The following is a 15075-nucleotide window of genomic DNA, read 5'->3' as shown; positions in this document are numbered from 1 at the left end:
TCAGAAAACTAAGATCATGGCATCTGGTCCCATCACTTCATGGCAAATAGATGGGGAAATAGTGGAAACAGTGACAGACTTTATTTTGGGGGGCAAGATAAAGTCACTGCAAAATAATGTCAAAATCACTGCAGATGGTGACTACAGCCGTGAAATTAAAAGACACTTACTCCTTGGAAGGAAAGTTATGACCAACCTAGGCAGCATATTAAAAAGCAGAGACATTACTTTGCCAACAAGGGTCCGTGTAGTCAAAGCTATGGTTTTTCCAGTAGTCATGTATGGGGGTGAGAGTTGGACTATAAAGAAAGCTGAGCTCCAAAGAATTGATGCTTTTGAATTGTGGTGTTGGAGAAGACTCTTGAAAGTCCTTTGGACTGCAAGGAGATCCAACCAGTCCATCCTAAAGGAAATCAGTCCTGAATATTCACTGGAAGGATTAATGCTAAAGCTGAAACTCCAATTCTTTGGCCACCTGATGTGAAGAACTGACTCATTTGAAAAGACCCTGATGCTGGGAAAGTTTGAAGGCAGGAGGAGAGGGGATGACAGAGGATGAGATGGTTGGATGGCATCACTGACCCAATGGACATGAGTTTGAGTAAACTCTGGGAGTTGGAGATGGAGAGGGAAGCCTGGTGTGCTGCAGTCCACGGGGTCGCAAAGATTTGGACACGACTGAGTGACTGAACTGAACTGAATTGAACCGAGTTACGTCCTGTGTACTCTTGGGCAGTTCATAGCTTTATACTAGGAATTCCTACACATAAAGTATGGTATTTGGAACAAATGATTCTAAGTTTTTATTAGTTTTGTTCTTTGCTGGATAACTCGAGGATTTTGATCTGTTGGGTTTTGCTTATTAAATCAAAGATTTTAAGATCTGTAAGTGACCTGAAGTATCAGATTTACTAACAATCCACCCAATCATCATTGGTTGCAACTAGATATTAATTCCCTTTCTTTATTATTCTTGATAACAGTTTAGGATAGCTATGTATAACAACAACAAAAACTTAATTTAGGGTAGCTTGACCAAATAGTTTGATTTTTGTCATGTAAAAGATATATAGAAGTAGATAGTCCAGGGCTGATATGGCAACCCTACGTATTATTAGGATGCAGGTTCTTTTCCCATATTTGCTTGTGGCTTTTAACCTCATTTTGCCACCTCGTGATTCTCAGATGGCTGTTGTACTTCCAGAACTAATTTCTCATTCCAGGAAGGAAGAGGGAAGGGTAAGGGGCATCAGAGTCTGACTCTTTTCAAGAACCATCCTACAAGCCCTATCTCTTTCTAAAAAAGAAAAGCATCTGCAAATGGAAGTCCTTTCTTGTGACCAAAACTGTGTCATATGGCTTTCTCTAGCTGCAAGAGAAGCTGGTAAATGTAGTTTTTTTGGTGGTTGTACTGACACTCTGAACAAAACTTTGTTTCTGTTACTATGAATGAAAAGAAGGAAACCAGCAATGCCTCTAATACCCATTAATTCTCAGAATCACACATGAAAAATTGTTCCCAAATTAATCAGAGAACTGCACATCATTACACTGCACATTTTCACTAAAGTGTTACCTCTGGGAGATGCATCTTTTTTTTCAGTCAGGGGGCTGTGGTGGGTCTTTGTTGCTGCACATGGGCTTTCTCTAGGTGTGCGGGCCTCTCACTGTGGCGGCTTCTCTTGTTGCGGAGTGCAGAAGACTAGGCACACAGACGTCAGCAGTGGCAGCATGTGGGCTCAGTAGTTGGGGCTCATGGGCTTAGTTGCTCCACAGTGTGTGGGATTTTCCCAGACCAGAGATCAAACCGGTGTCCCCAGCATTGCAAGGTGGGTTCTTAACCACTGGACCACCAGGGAAGTGCTGGGGAAATGCATTCTTAATGATTGCCTTCTCCATCTCCACTAAGGACTGAAGAAGTTCTAAGCATGCTGAGAAAGTAGTCCACAATTTAAGATGCAGGAATAATAACAGTTCAATATCATCTATATGTACTCACCTTCCCATCAGCAATGCTTAATGTCTGAATCAGATATTAAACTTGATGCAAACATAAATACTAATCTAGACCAGGGTTGGGAAACAATTTATGTAAAGGGCAAGAAGTAAATAGTTTAGGCTCTGTGAGACATACGGTCTCTGCCATTGTAGAGTGACAATAGCTATAAATGATATATTAACATATGAGTGCGGCAGTGTTCCAATAAAATTTTATTTACAAAAGTAGTCAGCGGGCCAGGTCTGCCTGCAGTCCATAGTTTGCCAACCCCTGATCTAGATTATCTTTATGGTTTTTCTTTTTTTCTTTTCTTTTTTTTTTTTTGGTTTTTCTTTTTTTTAAACAATTTTTTATTGAAGCATAGTTGATTTAAAATGTTGTGTAAGTTTCTACCATACAGAAAAGTGATTAAGTTATTGTATTTTTTTTTTATTAATTAAGTTAGGGCACCACAGACATATTCTAGGAGAAAGATCTTCACTTAGCTATGAAACATAGCCCAGTGGCAGTGTATTTTAAATTGAAGTATTTGGCAGATCTCAATTTATTATAGAAATGAGCCGTTTGAGTCTCCCTGGCTCTGCAGAGCACTCCAGTAATGCAATTCCAGCTTGAGAGGCACATACCACTCTAGGTCAAGTGCTGACATTGAAGGAAATTTTGGCAGTTGAGGGACTGTCACAGCCACCAGGGCAGATGGAATTACCCTGTACTCTCTCTCTCTCTCTCTCTCTCTCTCTCTCTCTTTTGGCTAATTGGATTACTCCTCAGAGAAGGATGTTTGATAAAGTAAGATTAATAGGGGGATCCTCTTTAGCCAGCAAAGAACAAACTTTCCTGAATGGAAGCAATGGGGTGAGTTGTCAAAATATGGGTGTCTGAGCTATAAGGGACACCTTTAGGACCAAAAGTAAAAGACCAAAGGGGTCCCATTAGCTACAAATACAAAGTTCCAGTATCTTGTTCTTCTAGTTCATGGACAAGAATTAAATATGCACTCTGAGTCACACAAGACATAAACCTATTGCTGTTTTAGTCACTAAATTGTGTCCGATTCTTTTGTGATGCCATGGTCTGTAGCCCACCAGGCTCCGCAGTCCATGGGGTTTCCCAGGCAAGAATACTGGAGTAGTTTACCATTGCCTACTCCAAGGGGACTTCCTGACCCAGAGATTGAGCCCAAGTCTCCTGCCTTGGCAGGCGGGTGCTTTACTGCTGAGCCACCAGGGAAACCCATAAGCCTGTACTTCATCTTTTTTTGCAATATTTCTTAGAACAGGCTTCCTTGCACAGTAGGAGACGAGTGAGAGTTATGATTTTGTGATGGTCATGCAGGGTAGTAGAAAAGTCTCCCCACTAGAGACCATCTGGATATCCAGTCTAGCTGCACAGGTAGCCTCCAAGCCTCATTTTTCTTTTCAATCTTCTGATATAATGCCAACCATGGAAGATTTGAATGGAAATTAAATGAGATACAAAATACAGAGCTTCAAGGGGCACAATAGATATTAAAAAACCATTTGTTCTACTTATTTTACATCCCTCAAAAATTAGAACCACTGTGCTGTGTGATTTAGTCCCTTTCATGAAGGAAAGAGTGGTTTGTCCTTCTACTGGGGTCAGTGGTCTATCCTGAACATATTCCTCTGTGATTATATGTAAGAATTCTTCTTTGATCCCTTTGCGTGAGAGATGGAATCTTCCCAGAAAGCCAAGGCTCTCCTCAAAACCCACACTGCAGTAGAAATGTTCTCTCCCTACAAAAGGCACATTGTCTAATAGCCGTGAAATGTTCTTTCCCATGGTGCTTGGTGTATTTTGACACCCACGTAACGTATGGTCAGTGGGAAAACCAAAGTCTACATCATAGACCTCTGCTGAGTTGGGTGGACTAACAAGATTATAGCTTTAAAATTGGGAAAATAGAATGTGATCCAAAGAAAGAAATACTTCTGAGGCAGGGCACACAGTAGGGCCCATTTGGAAGCGGTCACCATCATGGTACAAATACAGAATTTGTATCTTGGTTCTGCAGTTCATAGGCATGGGTTACAATTTGAACATGCTAATTTAGTTTTTTTCAGGATAATTTGTGTTCCTCCATACTAGTTGTGATGCCTGAGACAACCCCTGCATCCTCCCACAACCACATTTTGTTCTAGACTTAATGTAGCAGTAGGTATCCTTAGGGCTGTCTCCTAATGTGTCCTGAGCTCTGCATAAAGAATCTCATGTTTTCATCTGAATGTCTTTCAGACCAAAGGTAGTTTCATGCCACCATCAGACTTTTTTAGTAAACCAGGTTCTATGACTGAGATTCTTGCCACTCTTTTTGGAAAGTTGGAGAAAATCCAGGGAGATCAATGACCAACACAATCCTCTCTAGAAATTAAAATTGCAGTGTTAATGGTTGATGAAAGCATGGTTTGTTTGGTCTGAGTAGGGCAGTCACATAAAGAAATTAGTCATGTTGCCAGTTGCCATGAACCTAAGATCTTTGGAGGAATATAAAAATTAAGGGTACTGAGCCTTTTTCGCAGAACTGTTGCATTTCCAACATTGTCCCGGGGCAATCTGATTCCAACCCTGCTGAAGAAGTTTTCAGCCAACATCACCCCGTCTAGTGTACACAGAAATTGCAAGACTTAAAAGGTATATGCTGGCAATCAGTATAAAACAATGGGCTTCAGACAACTACAAAGTTGCTGAGGATGGACTATGTTTGTACAAGATTACTGTTGCTCTGGAATATGCTGTGGGGTTCATGTTGATCGTTTTTGTTATATTGATGTCATTCCAAACGTCAAACAATAGGGTATTCAAGCTTAATTAAGTTACCCTGCCTTTCTTTCCCAGCTTTCCTTTCCTAGGCAATTTTGTAGAATTTGTACACGGCACCAGCAGCTTTCATCTTTCCTTACATTTGCCAGCAAGATGCAGTTTACTTTATTTGACACAGCACATAACTATAGAAGGGCTAAAGGACTTCTGGAAATCATTTATCCCAGCCCTCATCCCCACGCCAAAGCCAATGCTGGATTTCCAATGGAGATGGCTTCATTTTTCCTAGTCTATTGACTCTCAAATTTGGGTGCATCAGAATCACATGAGGGCTTGTTAAAACACAGATCCCTGGGCACCACCCTCAGAGTTTCTAATTCAGTAGATAGGGAGCTTGCATTCCTAACACGTTCCATGAATGCTCCTGTTACTCATCAGAGAACCACACTTTGAGAACCATATTCCTCCCAAAGTGAGGCAAAGATTGAGAGAAAGCACCCTTCTCAACTGACACTTTACTTCTTCAGTATTTTAATTCATTAAATAATGTAGCATATCAGTAATCTACTTCCAGTGATCAAAATTAGAATGTGTTTCCCAGCCTAGAGGAAGACTTCATCATTAACACAACTCCAATGGTATCACAGGAGGAACGTGCTGTTAGAAAGTGGCTGGCTGAATTGTGCTGCTGTTTCTCCTCCCCCTCTCCCTTCACCTTCCCCTTTCCCCTCTTCCTCCTTCCCTTTCTCCTTCTAACTGTTATTACATACTTTTGTTTCTAGGAGCTTCAGCTGCAATCTGGACTTAAGGCCAATATGGATGTCCGGGGTGGTCTAGCTATTGATATCACAGGTGCCATGGAGTTTAGTCTATGGTATCGTGAATCTAAAACCCGAGTGAAAAATCGGTAAGCCTATGTATAGTACTCTATGAAAAGAACCACAGAGGTTTCTTTTCTAATTTTATTGAAGTATAGTTGATTTACAATGTTAATTTCTGCTGTACAGCAAATTATTTGGTTTTATTGATACATATATATGTTCCTTTTCATATTCTTTTCCATTATGGTTTATCATAGAAAATTGAATATAGTTCCCTGTGCTATACAGTAGGACCTTGTTATTTACCCATTCTATATATAATAGTTTACAACTTCTTATAGCAGACTCCCAATCTTTTCCTTCCCCACCCCACTCCCTCTTGGCAACCACAAGACTGTTCTCTATATGCAGAGATATGTTTTTGGAATTCTTTAACCTTCCAACACCTCAAATTCTATGCTTTCTATTTGTAATCATTAAATCATAGAGCGGGTAGTAACCATGGGAAGTCATTCTTACCATAGATCCTTATGAGCAGGTAGGTATCTAATACAACTTAGAGAAGGATCTTTTTGCTTTTAAAGACATCCATGGACAGCTTGCCCAGTAGGTGAGACGTCCATCTTCTCTTAGTATTCCACTTTCAGTTCAGTTCAGTCGCTCAGTAATGTCCAACTCTTTGAGATCTCATGGACTGTGGGACGCCAGACTTCTCTGTCCATCACCAACTCCTGGAGATTGCTCAAACTCATGTCCATCGAGTCAGTGTTGCCATCCAACCATCTCATCCTCTGTCATCCCCTTCGCCTCCTGCCTTCAGTATATCCCAGAATCGGGGTCTTTTCCAAGGAGTCAGTTCTTCACAAAAGAGGGACAAAATATTGAGGCTTCAGCATCAGTCCTTCCAATGAATATTTAGGACTGGTTTCCTTTAGGATTGACTGGTTTGATCTCCTTGCAGTCCAAGGGACTCTCAAGAGTCTCCTCCAATACCACAGTTTAAAAGCATCTATTCTTCAGTGCTCAGCTTTCTTTATGGTCCAACTCACATCCATACATGACTACTGGAAAAACCATAGCTCTAACTAGACAGACCTTTATTTTGCTTTTTAATATGCTGTCTAGGTTGGTCATAGCTTTTCTTCCAAGGAGCAAATGTCTTTTAATTTCATGGCTACAGTCATGAAACAAGCAGGGTGATAAAATATTCCACTTTAGTAGTTGAGAATGCTGTCATAAAGCTTTACTTTTAAGCAAATTATTTTAGCTTATCCCTCTTGTTGAGATTTAAAATCTTTCTTGTTTTGCTGTCTTCAGTGGAGGAAAGAAAGATGATCACTTTTGTGCAGAATCTAAGTCTTAAACATTCTGAGTCCTATAAGTGTATTTATCAGTGTTCATTTTCCTAAACAGAATTTTCTCAGGTCCTTTAGCTTTTTAAATTTACCCATTAGATCAAATGAAAGCATTTTATTTTGACCTTAAAGCATCTTTGAACCAGCGTTATAATAAAAAGGATTATTCTTCTGTTTGTTATAGTATTGAAGAAAATAAAATGAAAATGAAATTAATTTTTACATTTTTGGATATTTAAAAATACAGTGGGGCAGAAGTGAGATAGGAGTGCTAAAATTAGATTTTTAAAATTTATTTTGAATAATGGATGAAAGAACTGAGAAAAATCAAAAGGTAGCACACTTAATATGGAAGATGACGCTCAGGGTTACTAAAAGGAACCAAAGAATGAGAATGGGAGAAACTTTCAGAAGGATAAGCAATGTAATTTAGGGATTCCCCCCGAATCAGTCATCTTTCACCTCTTTCTGATGTATTTTCTGGATAGAAGTTTTCCCAGATTAAACTGAATTGAATTATTTGCAGAAGGAAGTCAACAGCAGCAATGCCAAAAAAAAACCCCCCCAAAAACTGGCTTTTTGAAAGGGACACAGTATCACTAAGTGTCTACCAGTGTCCACATTATAGCCAATTCATCTTCAATTTTCCATTTGCTCATTTAAAGATGATCTAAGCCTTTGTTGAGTGTAAGATGTGAGAAGCTATGGTAAAGGATTCAGGGATTTATTTTTTTTTTTAACTTATTTTAGTTGGAGGCTAATTACTTTACAATATTGTAGTGGTTTTTGCCATACATTGACATGAGTCAGTCATGGGTGTACCTGTGTTCCCCATGCTGAACCCCCCTCCCACCTCCCTCCCCATCCCATCCCTCTGGGTCATCCCAGTGCACCAGCCCTGAGCACCCTGTCTCATGCATCGAACCTGGACTGGCGATCTGTTTCACATATGATGATATACATGTTTCAATGCTATTCTCTCAGATCATCCCACCCTCGCCTTCTCCCATAGAGTCCAAAAGACTGTTCAATACATCTGTGTCTCTTTTGCTGTTTCGCATATAGGGTTATCGGTACCATCTTTCTAAATTCCATATATATGCGTTAGTATACTGTATTGGTGTTTTTCTTTCTGACTTACTTCACTCTGTATAATAGGCTCCAGTTTCATCCACCTCATTAGAACTGATTCAAATGAATTCTTTTTAATGGCTGAGTAATATTCCATTGAGTATATGTACTACAGCTTTCTTATTCATTCATCTGCCGATGGGCATCTAGGTTGCTTCTATGTCCTGGCTATTATAAAGAGTGCTGCGATGAATGTTGGGGTGCACGTGTCTCTTTCAGATCTGGTTTCCTCAGTGTGTATGCCCAGCAGTGGGATTGCTGGGTCATATGGCAGTTCTATTTCCAGTTTTTTAAGGAATCTCCACACTGTTCTCCATAGTGGCTGTACTAGTTTGCATTCCCACTAACAGTGTAAGAGGGTTCCCTTTTGGATTCAGGGATTTAAATGATACCACCTCTGACTTTTCACTGGCAATGGCAGCAAGTGTGCTGTGAGTAGGACAGCAGACATTAGTAGGTCTATCAAAAGAGCATAACGTACAACTCAGATTTCATCTGAAGTCTGCAGTTAAATTAGCGTGGTCCTAGAGGTAAGCCTTCTACTAGAATTGCTTATCCTCTTCATTTTCCTCCAAACCTTTATTCCAGTCAGTCCAGTCTGTGATCGTTGGAGAACCTATGGTACCTGTCCTTTCTGAGGCACGCAATGTACATGCTGTAGAAATTGTTCTTCATGATACTGTATTTTTAAAAAATATCTTGGCAACCAGAGACTTCTGTCACCAAAGACCTTTTAGAGAAAGTAATAAAATGAATTAAAATAGCTACATAGAAGCCAAAAGAGAGATCGTTACCAAGAAAATTGTTGTAAACATCAGCTGTCTTCTGGGTGAGCTTAGATTTTAAGATAAACAGGTATTTCTGACTTTCTGAAAGGACCAGATCCCAGGCATCTTTTCCTCTTGGCTCTTGGTATGCCCATATCAAACATTAATGCCAGATAGACATTTCATTCCCACATTTAGAACTGAAGGCTGGGAGAGGACTCAGAGGTAAGGCAAATTTTCACTGCCCAGTTCCTAGAACTATCCAGAATTCTAAGCAAATTTAGGTCACCTCTTAGTCCCTTTCCAGTTATCAATGTCAGAAATTCAGACCCCATGGTCTGTTAGTTCAGCTCAATTAAATGTGATTCATGGATTATTTTGCTCAATTTTTAGGGTAAGTGTGTTAATAACTGGTGACATCACGGTGGACTCCTCTTTTGTGAAAGCTGGCTTGGAAATTGGTGCAGAAACAGAAGCAGGCTTGGAGTTTATCTCCACAGTGCAGTTTTCTCAGTATCCATTTTTAGTTTGTCTGCAGATGGACAAGGAAGATGTTCCATACAGGTAAGAAACAGGACTTATGGAATGTTCCAGGGCCATCTAGAGTTCACCAGGAGCTTGCACCCAATTTTGAGCATTCCACAGAAATGAAAGGAAAATGGTAAAACCCAGTGAGACATGAATTTTCTTTAAATGAGTAAAGAATAATCGATAAGACTAAAAAAATAATGTCAGTTTCTAGCATTCCAAGAAACTATAATGACAAGTTCATTTGATTTTGGAGATAATATCATATTCTAGCCCAGAAATAATTTATCAAGGCAACAAAGAGATTTGATTTAGTGTAAGTTTCCACATAGTTTCAGCAAAAACACTAGATGCATATTTACTATCAGCTGTTTTCACAGTTTTCTCTTGGATAGAAAGCTCAAAACAGAACATCTGACAATCATTTACCATGGCTTAAAAGCCCAAATAAATTCACAAGTTTTATGTAATCGGTATAATAGCAACTTGCCCTGGTTTAAGTTTTGGCCCAAGCGTAAGTGTTGGGGATTTTGAATTTTAAAAAACATGCTTTTATTAGAGTACTTGTGTGTGCATGCTCAGTCTCTCAGTTGTGTTAAACTCTTTGTGACCCCGTGAACTATAGCCTGCCAGGCTCCTCTGTCCATGGAATTCTCCAGGCAAGAACACTGGAATGGGTTGACATTGCCTTCTCCTGGGGATCTTCCCAACCCAGGGATCAAACCCAGGTCTTTTGCATTACAGGCAGATTCTTTACCATCTGAGCCACCAGGGAAGCTTCTCTGAGGCTATTAAGCAGTTGCTAATTTATATTAACTTATGTCTAGAATGGACTTCCCTGGTGGCTCAGACGATAAAGAATCCTCCTGCCAATGCAGTAGACCTGGGTTCAATCCCTGGGTCAGGAAGATCCCCTGGAGAAGGGAAAAGCTACCCTCTCTAGTATTCTTGCCTGGAAAATCCAATGGACAGAGGGACCTGGCGGGCTACAGTCCATGGGATCACAAAGAGTTGAACATGAATGAGCAACTAACACACACAGACATCTAGAATAAACCTCCATTAACACATTAAAAAGAAAATCAACCTTCCAGTGGTCAAAATGCAATGACCAGCAGCCCAGGCACAAGGCTAACTGATCTGGTTCCACATTTCACTTGGCCCAGAACTCTGGGGATGTTTCCCTGACAGCATTGTTGGCTTAAACCCAGATGGATTTGCTCCTTACTGAAAGGGGAGTACCCCAAAGGCAGGGCCCCTGGAATGAGCGATGGGGGACATAGCAAAGCCTAGAAAGCCTAGCAGCATCTCCAAAAATCTGAGAGGGATTTGGTCATTCCAGAAAAATGAGTGGCAGGACTCTCATATCCCAGGCCTGTGAAGTGTATCTGTTAGTGGGAAAAGAAATGGGAAGGAAAAAATCACCCCACTCGTGGGAATGAAAGCTTTGGTACTAACATCCTTTCTCAAATGGCTTTGACTCAGAAGCTTGAAGTGTTCATTCAATAACTGGGCTCTGATGGGTGTGGCGTGACTTTAATATGTGTGTGATTTTGTTATTGTTGTTGTCATGCAGGCAATTTGAGACAAAATATGAAAGGCTGTCTACAGGCAGAGGTTATGTTTCTCGGAAGAGAAAAGAAAGCCTAATAGGAGGATGTGAATTCCCGCTGCACCAAGAGAACTCTGACATGTGCAAGGTGGTGTTTGCTCCTCAACCAGAGAGTAGTTCCAGTGGTTGGTTTTGAAACTGATGGGGGCTGTTTCACTAGACTCCATCTCGCTGGAAGGGATACGATGTGACACGCCTAAGTATTGCTCTCTGAGAGCACAGTGTTTACATATTTACCTGTATTTAAGAGTTTTGTAAAACGTGATGAAAAACCTCACATAATTAAGTTTGGGCCTGAATCATTCGATACTACCCACAGTGTCATTCTGAGCCAATCTATGTGATCCTTTTAGTAGCATTCTTAGTTTTCCTGCATCTCTCTCAAATCACATTTACTACTGTGAAACCAGTTCTGCCCTAAGAAGAAACTATTGTTTAAAAAAAAAAAGACATACACACACTCGGGGGAGCATAATTGTGTTTCAAAAATGTTCAATCACTGTATGAAGTCCTTGGTAAAAATCTTACATGGCTTGTCTCTACCAAACATGCCCAATCAGGAAAGTAGACCTTTTTGTTGCTGTTTTTAGGGGTCATGAGGGAAAAGGGACATGACTTTTAAAGGCTTCTGTCAGCTATGTTCAAGAATTAATATTTATCTCTTCTGTTGTTAGTTTTATTGAGCATTGAGGTAGGAGGCACACAGAATTGACACGTACCATCTCGTCTCTCTGCTGGCCACATAGATTGCCAGAAGAAAGCCTGTCAGTCCTCTGCCTTCTGCCTTACAAAAATGTCAGACTGAGCTTATCAGAATTAGAAATACTAACTTCAGGAACTCCATTTGACTTGTGCTGTGTCTCATTGAGACTTCAGTGTGGTCCACTGTCCTTTATAAGGAAGATCCGCAAATATTCATCATTTTTTATCTTTCAATCAATTGTTTTGTGGTGGAAGTTCCAGTCTTGTTGGACTATAATCTGCAAAGGCTGGGAGAACTTAATAATACTTTAAGGAACTGATGGATTTGGGTTCTAAAATATGAAATCAAGAAAAGAATGTCTCTATTTGTACAAATTAAAAGAGACATTAAAAGAGACATCTCTTACGTCTCCTGTATTGGCAGGTGGGTTCTCTACTACTAGTGATCAGTACTTTACTCTTGTTATGGTTGAATAATATCCCATTATATAAATATGCCATTTAACAGTTGATGAACATTTGGATAGTTTTCACCTTTTCATATGTTAACCATTTTCAGGTATTTACTAATAAAACAGACACATGTGTTAATAGTGACAGGCCCCAAACAGATAACAGGTGCTCACTTATCCATGAAACACGCACACACACACATATACAATGGAAGTTTAAGTAGCCTATCATTAATTGTAAATTTAAGATGATATGTGATGAAATAAATATGTGGAATTCCTACTGAATTGCTTTTGTCTTCTATTACTTGGTTGTTGTCATTCAGTCACTAAGTCATGTCCAACTCTTTGCAACCCCATGGACTGCAGCACGCCAGGCTTCCCTGTCTTTACTATCTCCAAGAGTTTGTTCAGACTGGTGTCCACTGAGTCAGCGATGCATCCAGCCATCCATTACTTTGAGCACCGTGTTTGTCTGTTACCCTCACTTTCTGAGCACAGACGCATATACAACTGAGGCTCTACAGCTCTACAGAATAGGCCAGGTGCTCTAATGAGTGGTCAGAATCCTTTGGAAAATACACTGCTGAAAACAGCAGCAGTCAGAAGCTCTTAAAAACAAGCTCTAAGCCCAGTTTTTTTTAAAACTTTGGACCAGCACACTTACTGTGTTATTGAGAAAAGAAAAAGGACTAAAAAGCAGAAGGGTTTGGGGGGTACTGGTAGTGGTGGTGACATTGGCCTTGGAGGAAACATTCTATAGAGACACTGTTGTTGCAGCAAAAGCAAGTTGATGGCAGAGCACTGAGCTCAAGGTATTGTGAGCTAAGAAGCCCTGGCCATGTGATGCTTAGCAAATCCCAGCTACTTCTGTAACAGCCTGTGTGGTGTGTGTGTGTGCATGCTTAGTCGTGTCCAGCTCTTTGCGATCCCATGTACTATAGCCCACCAGGCTCCTCTGTCCATGGGATTTTTCAGGCAAAAATACTGGAGTGGGTTGCCCTGCCCTCCCCCAGGGGATCTTCCCGATCCTGGGATTGAACCCACGTCTTTTATATCTCCTACATTGGCAGGTGGGTTCTTTACCACTAGTGATCAGTACTTTACTTTTTTATGGTTGAATAATATTCCATTATATAAATATACCATTTAACAGTTGATGAACATTTGGGTACATTTGGTGAAAACCAAAGTTTTCACCTTTGGTTATTATGAGTAATTCTGTTATGAATTCTTTTGTGTACAAATTTTTGTGTGAGCATGTGTTTTTATTTCTCTTGGGTATATGCCTCATAGTAGAATTGCTGGGTCAAATAGCAATTCTATATTTAGACTTTTAAGAATTGCCAAATTGTTTTTCAAGTGACTATACCATTTTACATTTCCACCAGCAGTGTATAAGGTTTCTGATATCTCCCTATCTTCAACAACAATCTTACTGCCCTTTTTAAATTATAGCCATCCTAGCGGATGTGAAATGGTACCTCACTATTGTTTTGATTTGTGTTTCCCTAATGACTAATGATGTTGAGCATTCTTCAATGCACTTATTAGCCACTGAATATTATTACATCTTCTTTGGAGAAATGTTTATTCAGATCCTTTGCCCTTTAAAAAATTGGATTATTTGTCTTTATTATTGAGTGGTAAGAATTCCTTGCATATTGGGGGTGTAAGTCCCTTGTCGGATAAATAATTTCTGAATATTTTTTCCATTCTATGTGATGTCTTTTCACTCTCTTGATAATGTTCTTTGAAACACAAGAGTTTTTAATTGTAGTGAAACCCAAGTAATCTATTTTTCCTTTTGTTGCTTGTACTTTTGGTCACATCCAAGAAACCACTGAAAATCCAAGGTCACAAAGATAGACCCCTATGTTTTCTTCTAAGAGTTTCATAAGTGAAGTGAAGTCGCTCAGTTGTGTCCAACTCTTTGCAACCCCGTGGATGGTAGCCTACGAGGCTCCACTGTCTGTGGGATTTTCCAGGCAAGAATACTGGAATGGGCTGCCATTTCCTTCTCCAGGGGATCTTCCCAACCCAGGGATTGAACCCAGGTCTCCTGCACTGCAGACAGACACTTTACTGTCTGAGCCACCAGGGAAGAGTTTCATAGTTAGCTCCAAATTAAATATTTGACCTAATTTGAATTAATCTTTATGTATGATGTGCAGTACAGGTCCAAATTCATTCTTTTGTATGTGGACACCTGGTTGTCCCAACAGCATTTGTTGAAAGTATTTTTTTTCCCCTTAAATTGTCTTGACATCTTTGTTGAAAATCAATTGACTGTAAGTGTAAAGGCTCATTTCTGGATTGTCAGTTTTATTCCATTAATCTGCATGTTATCTTTATTCCAGTAGGATACTCTTTTGATTGTTGTTGCTTTATGATAAGTTTTGAAATTGGGACCTATGAGTCTACCTACTTTGTTCTTTCTTAAGATTGTTGTGGCTATCCTGAGTCCCTTGAGTTTCCATATGAATTTTAGGATTTAGCTTGTCAATTTCCACAAACACAGCTGGGATTCTGATAAGGATTATATTGAATCTGTTCATCAGTTCGAGAAGTATTACCATCTTAACAATATTAGGTCTCCTGATCCATGCATGTGAGACACCTTTCCACTTACTGAAATCTTTTAAAATTTCTTTCAGCGATGTTTTGTAATTTTCAGAGTATAAGCTTTGCACTTCTTTTGTCAAATTTATTCCAAGTGTTCTATTATTTTTTATGCTATTGTGAATGGAATTGTTTTCTTACTTTGATTTTCGAATTTTTCATTGCAAGTGTATAGAAATGCAATTTTTTGTATTTGATCATGTATCCTGCAACCCTGCTGAACTCACTTATTAGTTCTAATATCTTATGATAGATTCCTAAAGATTTCCTATATAAAAGATCATATCACCTGTAAATAAAGACTG

General features: G+C 39.6%; 1 protein-coding gene across 1 annotated transcript in view; it reads left to right on the top strand.

Moving 5' to 3' along the window:
* Positions 1 to 12436, top strand: part of MTTP (microsomal triglyceride transfer protein) — a 54916-nt gene extending 42480 nt beyond the window's left edge. The window contains exons 16-18 of the mRNA XM_061164348.1: positions 5563 to 5687; positions 9248 to 9418; positions 10959 to 12436. Coding sequence (XP_061020331.1) covers positions 5563 to 5687; positions 9248 to 9418; positions 10959 to 11130 — 468 coding nt within the window. The 3' untranslated portion in view covers positions 11131 to 12436. The remainder of the gene's footprint in view (positions 1 to 5562; positions 5688 to 9247; positions 9419 to 10958) is intronic.
* Positions 12437 to 15075: the final 2639 nt, after the last annotated feature.

This window comes from Dama dama, chromosome 17 (genome assembly GCF_033118175.1).
Source record: "Dama dama isolate Ldn47 chromosome 17, ASM3311817v1, whole genome shotgun sequence".
Taxonomy (NCBI): Eukaryota; Metazoa; Chordata; class Mammalia; order Artiodactyla; family Cervidae; genus Dama; species Dama dama.
Note: the sequence above shows the minus strand (reverse complement) of the source record. Positions and strands in the feature narration are given on the sequence as shown.